General features: G+C 40.3%; 1 protein-coding gene across 1 annotated transcript; it reads left to right on the forward strand.

Moving 5' to 3' along the window:
* LOC107627226 lies at positions 9,012-9,662 on the forward strand. Its single transcript, XM_016330078.1, has one exon. The coding sequence runs from the start codon at positions 9,012-9,014 to the stop codon at positions 9,660-9,662; it is 651 nt and encodes a 216-aa protein (XP_016185564.1).

A 9,991-nucleotide genomic window follows, 5' to 3' on the forward strand; every position in this document is an offset into this window, starting at 1 on the left:
GCCATCAAATCTTAGGCAAAGTATGGACTATTATATATTGCTGGAAAGTCCAGGATGTCTACTTTCCAATGCAATTGAGAGCGCGCCAATTGGGTATCTGTAGCTCCAGAAAATCCATTTTGAGTGTATGGAGGTCAGAATCCAACAGCATCTGCAATCCTTTTTCAGCCTCTGAATCAGATTTTTGCTCAAGTCCCTCAATTTCAGCCAGAAAATATCTAAAATCACAGAAAAACACACAAACTCATAGTAAAGTCTAGAAATGTGATTTTTAATTAAAAACTAATAAAAATATAATAAAAACTAATTAAAATATACTAAAAACATATTAAAAACAATGCCAAAAAGCGTATAAATTATCCGCTCATCAGAACATTTCACAGAGGCCCTCATAAAAGATCTCCAGCTGGGTCCATTTAGAAAATATGTTGGGGGGCATTGCCTGTTCAGCAGCTTGTACCTCTCCCAGGCTTCATAGAGGGTCTCACCATCTCTATGCCTGAAGGTCTGAACATCCACCTTTAGCTTAGTCAGCTTCTTTGGTGGGAAGAATTTGGACAAAAATCCAGTGACTACCTTATCCCAAGTGTTCAGGCTCTCCTTGGGCTGAGAATCTAGCCACAGCTTTGCCCTATCCCTCACAATAAATGGAAAGAGAACAAGCTTGTAAACTTCAGGATTCACTCGATTTGTTTTCATAGTGTCACAAATTTGCAGGAAGTTAGAGATAAATTGGTTTGGATCTTCCTGCAGGAGTCCATGATACTGACAATTTTTCTGCACCAGAGTGACTAACTGAGGGTTCAACTCAAAGTTGTTTGTAGCTATAGGAGGCACCAAAATACTGTTCCCATAGACATCTGGATTTGAGGCAGTGTATGAGCCACGCACTCTTCTAGGTTGTTCATTCTCATTCGGATTAAGCACATTGGCATTAACAGCATGATTAGGATCCATAGTGGACTCTGTATCTTCCTTTTCAAAGGTCTCGCTTAGATTTTCACTAGCCTTGTAAAGTCTAGCTTGTTGCAAGCGCCACCTCAAAGTCCTTTTAGGTTCAGGATCAAAATCTATAAGAGGTTTCTTGTCCCTGTTCCCGCTCATAAACAAACAGAAAACAAGAAAAGTGGGAGTCTCTACATCAGAGTGCGGAGAATTCCCAGTGAGGTAACCTGTGTAAAAAGAATAAATTAAAACAACCAAATAATTAAAGCAAAAGAAATTTTCAAAAATTGTAATTAAAATTTAGCTAGAAATTTCAAAATAAAAAAAAAATTGAACAAGAAAATTAAAATAAAATTAACTAGGTAACACCAAACTTAATTCCTGAAATTAAGGAAAAATACTAGTTATAATTTTGGAAAATTAAGGAGCAACAGTTAAATAAAATTAAAGCTAAAATGCCTAATCTAAGCAATCAAACATCTGTCAGTTGTCAATCACAGTCAATTCCTGGCAACGGTGCCAAAAACTTGGTGCGGAATTTATAACCCACAAACTAACCAGCAAGTGTACTGGGTCGTACCAAGTAATACCTCAGGTGAGTGATGGTCGATCCCATGAGGATTGATGGACTAAGCAACAATGATTGAATGATTTACTTAGTTAGACAAGCAGAAAATAGTGTTTGAGAGTTCAAAAGCATTAACAGTAAATTCAAACTATCAAAAAGCAAGCAGTAAATAGGTTGTGAAATATATGAGTAAAATAGTTAAGGTTTCGGAGATGTTTATTTTTCGGATTAACTTTTCTTGCCAACTATTTTAATCATGCAAGATTCAATTCATGGCAAACTATATGTGACTAAATCCTAATTCCTTAGAACTTTTTAGTCTCCTCTAACCTTCATCAACCGCCAATTCCTTGGTCACTTGATTCCGATTAGAGGGTTAAGTGAAAAACTAGTTTATGTGCCACAGAAACCCTAATTATCCAAATATAAGAGGATTATATGTCACGTATCCCGTTAAGTCCAGACAATTAGAAATTTAGGAGAAATTATTTTCAAGCTGTTGTTCAAGTGAGACTCTCTAGAGAACCACAATCGAGCCTGTTGTTCAAGCGAGACGATCCTCTAGAGATAACTCTCCCGAGATTCACAAGAACTCAAATAGAATAAGGGTCATACTTCCGTTCCACCCAGATTCATAAGATGAAAAACCAAAACAATTTTTGAATTTGAAATCAATACATGAATTAAAATAGAAAAGTAATAGTATCAATCCATAGAATAAACAGAGCTCCTAACCTTAACAGTGGAGGTTTAGTTGCTCATGGTTCAAAGAGAAAACAAGAATTCTGTAAAACTGTAAAGAGTGAAATGAGGTATGAGAGAAGCGAAGAGCCCGAAAGGCTGATAAACCCCATTTTTAGGGTTTATCTTGTATAGATTTTGAGGGCTTTATCAATGATCTTTAACACTTATTCATATAAAAATGCATGATTTTGTGTTCCTCTCCCAACTTTGCTTCATGAATGAAAACATGCCTCTTTTGCATTAATTAGATATATGTGAATCCCCCTCTATTACCATTCAATGCTGTGATCTGTCTGTTGAGTGATTTCACAAGTTATAGGGCAAGGATGGCTTAGAAAAGAGAAAGGAGCATGCATAAATGGAAGGAAAAACAAAATTGGAGCTTTGGAGTTTTGAGCAGCGACGCGTACGCGTGCCTTGCGCGTACGCGTGGATGCGCACCACCAAGATCGGTGTGAGGAAGCCAAAGCCAGAGCCGACGCAATTTCATGGCTAGGCCAGATCTCCAAGGACGCGCACGCGCAATATATGCGTGCGCATGGATCGCAAAAGCTCCAGGGACGCGTACACGTGTTGTGTGCGTACGCGTCGATGCCACACGTGACTTTTAAAGAGAAAACATGACTAGCAATTTCAGGACAGTTACAGACCCTATTTAGAGTAGAATTCTGGCGGGAAAAGGCATAAGAAGACCAAGGATTAAAGGGATCCACATCTATTGACTCCTTTTTTAGATATTTTTAGTTAGAAGTTACATTTTGTAGAGAGAGAGACTCCAACTTCTCTCTAGCTTCTCTCTAGGGTTTAGCTTCTCAAATTTGGAATTCTCTTGTTGAATTTGGTGAGATCTATTATCAATTCTCTTCTACTTTGCTTCCAATTGTAGATCTAGATTCTCATACTCTCAAATTAGTTCTTGTTGTTCAAGTTACTTGTTGATCTTTGCTTTTGGATGTTGTTACTTCTATTCCCATTGATACATTGAGGTAATTCAAGTTCTTAGCCTTTAATTATTTGATTGTTGTTAATTCCTTATAGTGGACATCTTTGAATTCAATTTTATTCTTAATTTACAATGCCTCTCATCATTGCTTTCCAAGTGTTTGAGAAAATGTGAACCTTAACTATGGAGTAGACTTTTCTCACTTGGCCTAGAAGTTGAGACATTGGAGACACTTGAATTACTAATGTCTTTTGTTTATTATCAATTGGGAATTGCTAATTGATTTACATGTCACTAAAGCTAGACTTCCCTAAGGTTAGGCTAGGACTTGTGAATCCAAATTGATTACTTTACACTATAGGTTAACTAAGTGAAGCAATAACTAATTGTGATTACAATTGATAGAAATAATGATGATAGGAAGTCCAATTCTCAATTCTAGCCAAGGCTTTTATATCAATTGATTTTCATTCACACTACTAGCTTGTTATTTTCTTATATGAAACTCCAAACACCAATACATTTTTCTAACCAACAATGTGCATCTTGGAGCACTCCTAGGGAGAATGACTCGGGACTGTTATTGATTTTAGATTGTTTGATGTGGAATTGCGTGTCGGTTTAGACTATACTACGATTGAATTTATTGATAAATTCTATACCGGCATAAAATCACTCATCAAAATGGCACCGTTGCTGGGGAGTTGCACATGAGTGCCATGTTGTTGGTTAGTGTAGATATGTGAATATGTACATACTTGCATTTTGCTCGATTGTTTGTGTTAGTTAGGATTACTCTTTGTTTAGTTCACTTTATTGTCATGAGCTCACTATCTCTTTCCTTGAATGACGCGTTCTCTACCCGATCCAAGCTTAGCTAGATTTGATCCGGAAATAGAAAGAACTTTGCTTCACTTTAGACAAGCTCAGAGACGGTTAGCCTTTGGAGGTGGTGAAAAGGTTCCTACCAATTCACCTACCATATTCGAAGTTGATTCCGAATCATCATTCGAAGAAGGCATTGTTTACTCTTCCATAGATACCACTAATAACTCTTCTATTGATCCAGGTACGGATACCATGGCCGCCCTAAGGCGAGTCACTCTCAAGGAAGCCGGTGCTCCGGATTTTGTTCTTTAACCTATTCACATCCGTCATCTGGACTTGAATGCTAATTTTGAGCTTAAAACAACTTTAATCAATCTTCTTCCCAAGTATCAAGGACTTCCCGCTCAAGATCCTATTAGACACCTTAAGGACTTCCAAGGTGTATGCTCTACTACTAGGCGGGAAGGCTCTAGTGAAGTTGCGGTTTGGTTGTATGCTTTTCCTTTCTCCCTTAAAGGGAGAGCTAAGGAGTGGTTCTACTCTTTGCCAAGTGAGATTGTTGGTGATTGGGACTTGCTTAGAAGAGAGTTCTTAGACAAATTCTTTCCCACGGCGATAACCGATAAGTTGCGGAAAGAAATCTCATGCATTGTCCAAGGTGAATTGGAAACTTTATATGAATATTGGGAGCGGTTCCGAAAGCTTCTTAACTCATGCCCCAACCATATGATTGACACTCTTGTGTTAATAAGCTATTTTTTATCAAGGGATGAAACCACAAGACAAGATCCTCCTGGATGCTTCAAGCAATGGTTCTTTGACAAAATATAGAATGACAGAAGAGGCTTGGCAATTGATCTCCGACTTGGCTGAGTCCACCTTGCATGCTAGGCAAATGAGTAATCACCCTAGAACCGTTAATGAAGTCTCTTCTAGTGGTGAGACCGCCACCCTTACCAAAACCTTGTGTGAAATGACAAGTCTTCTAAAGCAACTCCAAGTGAATCAACAAAAACCTCCATTCCATAAACAACCACGACCTCCTCAATACCAACAAAGCCAACAATTGGTCCCCCAAAGAGTATGCGGTATTTGTTCATGCTACTCCCACTACACCGATGAATGTCCAAGTCTCCAAGAAGATAACACTTTAGCGGCTACCCATAACTTCTATGACCGCCCCTTCTATGATCGCCCTAATCAAGGATACCATTCACAAGGGGGCAATTTCAACCAAGAGTACCCCCAACAAAGAGGCAATTACAACCAAGGGAGTAACAACTTTAATCATGGTTGGAGAGATAGTCCCAACCAAGGTTGGCGGGACAATTATCAACAAGGAGGTAGGGACAATGGAGGCAACCAAAGATGGAACATCAACAATTCACAAAACCGATACTCACAAAACCAACCACATCAACAACCAAAACAAGGAAGAAACTACCAAACCTACCTACCACCTCATAGGCAACCACCTCAACCCAACCAATCACAAGCACCTCAAATCACTTATCCTACCCCTTCCTCCAATCAAGATGAGACACTCCGGTCCATACTCCAAGGGCAAAAAGAACTCCAAAATACACTTACCTCAAGCCTTACCGGCCTCACTTCTACCCTCCAAGCCCTCATTGCTCGCATGGAACCACCTTCTACCTCCACTCCTCAAGCTCCAAATTCTAGTGCCATACCCTCTCAACCTCTACCCAACCCCAAGGGTGGCATCAATGCCATTACCTTGAGGTCTAGAACTTAATTGAAAGAGAGAGGTCCAAAGGCACCTAGTCCAATGATAGTTACTCAAGAGGAGGATGTGGTTGAGATAGAAGAAATTGAAGAGGATGATGAAGCACATGAGGTAGTTGAAGATGAAGTCCCTCAACCAAGGAGTGAAGCCTCTAAAGATGAGCAAGTATTGGAGGAAGTGGCTCAACCAATTTTATTTCCTACATTGGCAAGAAAGACTAAGAAGCGTGTAGAACTTGACCCCAAAATGGTGGAGATGTTCAAGAAAGTTGAGGTGACTATCCCTCTCTTTGATGCTATCCATAAAGTGCCTAAATATGCAAAGTTTCTTAAGGATTTGTGTATGAACAAAGATAGAATCCATGAGTTAGAAACTATTCCATTGGGGAGCTCTATTTCGGCTTTGATGGGGGCAATACCGAAAAAGTGTGGTGATCCAGGCCCTTGCTTAGTCTCTTGTACCATAGATGGAGTTCAATTCATTGATTGTATGTGCGACCTTGGTGCATGCGTTAGCATTATGCCTCTTTCGGTTTATCATATATTGAAGCTCCCACCATTGAAGAGGTCGGCGGCTAGGTTTTTCTTGGCGGACAAGAGCATAATAACTGTGACAGGTATTGTGGAAGATGTGTTGGTAAACATAAAGGGTTTGGTATTTCTGGTTGATTTTCATATCCTTGAGATGCCACCTAGTGAATTCGAAAGGACATCATCTATTCTACTTGGGAGGCCATTTTTGAGGACCTCTAGGTTCAAATTAGATGTCTATTCAGAAATTTATTCTTTTGAAATCGATGGAAGAGTTGCTAGCTTTAGCCTTGATGAGGCCATGAGACACCCACCGGAGAATCATTCCATATTCCGGTGTGACTTAATTGACAACGTTGTGGCCGAAGTGCATTGTACAAATATCCAGGAGAAGATTGAAGAATCAAGTGTGGGGAGCCCCCATGAATGTGAAGAGAACATCATACCCCATTCGAATCAACTGAAAGTTCAAATGCCAAGTCAAGAACCACATGTGGAGTTGAAACCACTACCACCCCATCTAAAATATGCCTATCTTGATGAAGCTCACAAGTTTCCGGTAATCATTGCAAGGGAACTCACTCCTCAACAAGAAGAGAAGTTACTTGATGTTTTGAGGAGGAACAAAAGAGCTATAGGATGGAGCTTGGCGGACCTAGTGGGCATAAGCCTCCAAGTGTGCGAGCACCGAATCTTTTTAGAAGAAGGAGCTAGACCCGTTCGACAACCTCAAAGGCAATTGAATCCTACCATTCTAGAGGTTGTAAAGAAGGAGGTAACCCAGTTACTAGAGGCGGACATTATTTACCCTATTTCAGATAGTGAATGGGAGAGTCCGGTCCAAGTTGTACTAAAGAAGTCCGGGGTGACCACAATCAAGAATGAGAGCGGAGAGCTTATAGCTACGAGGGTGTAAAACTCTTGGAGGGAATGTATCGACTACCGGCGTTTGAACACGGCCACTAGGAAGGATCACTTTCTGCTACCATTAATCGATCAAATGTTGGATCGAGTATCTGGTAAACCTTATTATTGTTTTCTAGATGGCTATTCGGGGTATTTTCAAATCCACATTGCTTTAGAGGATCAAGAAAAAATAACATTCATGTGCCCCTTTGGAACTTATGCCTACAAACATATGCCATTTGGCCTATGCAATGCACCGACAACTTTTCAAAGGTGCATGATGAGCATATTTACGGACTTTCTAGAGCAATGCATGGAGGTATTCATGGATGACTTCACAGTCTACGGGGACTCTTTTGATCAATGCTTGGATTACCTTGCAAAAGTGTTGAAAAGATGCACTAAAGCAAACCTTGTCCTAAATTTTGAGAAGTGTCATTTTATGGTTAGGCAAGGCATCGTTTTACGATATATTGTTTACAAAGATGGTATTTCTGTAGATTCAACAAAGATCAATGTTATATTTGGCTTGCCTTACCCCTCCTTTAAGAGGGAAGTCTGCTCGTTCCTTGGACATGCAGGTTTCTATCGAAGATTTATAAAGGACTTTAGTAAGGTAGCATTGTCTCTATCTCGATTGTTGCAAAAAGATGTTGAATTTGATCTAAGCAAAGAATGCATGGAGGCTTTTGGAGTCGGCCGTTCGAAATAATGTGTGATGCTTCAAACTTTGCCGTGGGAGCCGTGCTAGCACAGTGTGAGGGTAAGAATCCGTATGTCATAGCCTATGCATCAAAAACATTGGATGGGGCCCAATCCAACTACACTACCACCGAGAAAGAACTCTTGCCAATAGTTTTCGCTTTGGATAAATTCCGAGCATATCTACTTGGTTCCAATGTAGTAGTGTACTAGAATCATGCGGCGTTAAAGTATTTGTTGGCTAAGAAGGAATCCAAACCGAGATTGATTAGAGGGGTTTTATTATTGCAAGAATTTGACTTGGAAAACAAAGATAGGAGTAGTTCGCAAAACCTAGTGGCGGATCACCTAAGTCACCTTGAACACACTAAAGGCGATAGCACTCTTATTAATGATTCTTTTCCCCTTGAGGGCTTGCAAGCAATCTTGGAAGTCATTCCTTGGTATGCACCGATAGCAAATTACATGGTATCCCACACCTTTCCTCCAAATCTTTCCAAACATCAAAAGGATAAGCTAAAAAGCGAATCCAAATACTATGTATGGGATGACCCATACCTTTGGAGATGTGGAGCGGCCCAAGTAATTCAGAGGTGCATTCCACAAACCGAATTCCATTCGATCTTGGAAGCTTGCCACGCCTCCGAAGGAGGAGGCCATTATGGACCTCAAAGGACGGCAAGAAAAATCCTAGATTGTGGATTTTGGTGGCCAACTCTTTTCAAGGACTCTTCTCTCTTTTGTAAATCTTGTTCTCAATGTCTTAGACTTGGTAATATCTCCAAGAAGGAGGAAAAACCCCAACAAACCATGCTATTTTGTGAGATTTTTTATGTATGGGGTATCGACTTCATAGGGCCATTCCCAAATTCTAATGGTTTTCTCTACATTCTTCTAGCCATTGATTATGTGTCCAAATGGGTGGAAGCGATACCCACCCGGATGGACGATGCTAATATAGTCCTTTCCTTTGTGAGAAATAACATCATCTGTAGATTTGGGTTGCCACGAGCAATCGTGAGCGACCAAGGCTCACATTTTTGCAATAAGAGAATGGAAGGACTCATGAAGAAATATGGCATCATATATAAAGTAGCTATGGCCTATCACCCTCAAACGAACGGCCAAGCTGAGGTTTCCAATTGGGAGATTAAACGCATATTGGAAAGAATTGTGAAGCCTCATCGGAAACATTGGAGTGCTAAGCTCACCGATGCACTATGGGCCTACCGAACGGCGTATAAAATGCCAATTGGCATGAGCCCCTTTCGGTTGGTCTATGGTAAAGCTTGCCACTTACCGGTGGAAATAGAGCACAAGACATATTGGGCCATCAAGGAGTACAATTCAAGTTTGGAAGGGGCCGGAATTGAGAGGAAGCTACAACTAGTAGAATTAGAGTGCTTGAGGCTAGAGGCTTATGAGAACTCTCGACTTTACAAGGAGAGGATGAAAGCCGTGGATGATAAGATCATAAGAAGAAAAGAATTTAGAGCCGGCAACCAAGTCCTCCTCTACAATTCAAGATTGAGATTGATGCCCGGAAAGCTAAGGTCAAGGTGGGAAGGACCTTATAGAGTAGAAAAGGCAGAGCCATACGGAGTCTATCACTTGCGCCATCCTTCAAGCTCTGACATTTTCAAAGTCAATAGGTATCGTCTAAAGTTGTATCTTGGTGAAAAGATGAAAAGCAACAAGGAGATGGAGGTGTACCTTTTGGAAGATGCACCTAATGGCAAAGGGAATTGAGCTAGTGACCGTCCAACTTAAGGACGTTAAACAAAAGTGCTAGGTGGGAGACACCCCACCATGGTGAGATCTACCATTTTCCTTCTTTTGTATATACTCTTGAACTCTTACTTGATTTGGTGATTGCTTAGCTTTTCAATTTGTTTAGATAGACTTTATTGTGCTAGTTGTGATATTCATGAAGATTTGCATGGATTTTAAGTTGGTGGATTTTGAGTAGGTAGAAAACACCCCATTTTGAGTGGTATATGGAGTTTCAGGGTGTTTTTATACCCTGGGGTTTGCTTGCCTACTGAATTTGTGTGAACAAGGCACTTCATGTCTAAAAA

The sequence above is a fragment of the Arachis ipaensis genome, chromosome B02 (genome assembly GCF_000816755.2).
Source record: "Arachis ipaensis cultivar K30076 chromosome B02, Araip1.1, whole genome shotgun sequence".
NCBI lineage: Eukaryota > Viridiplantae > Streptophyta > Magnoliopsida > Fabales > Fabaceae > Arachis > Arachis ipaensis.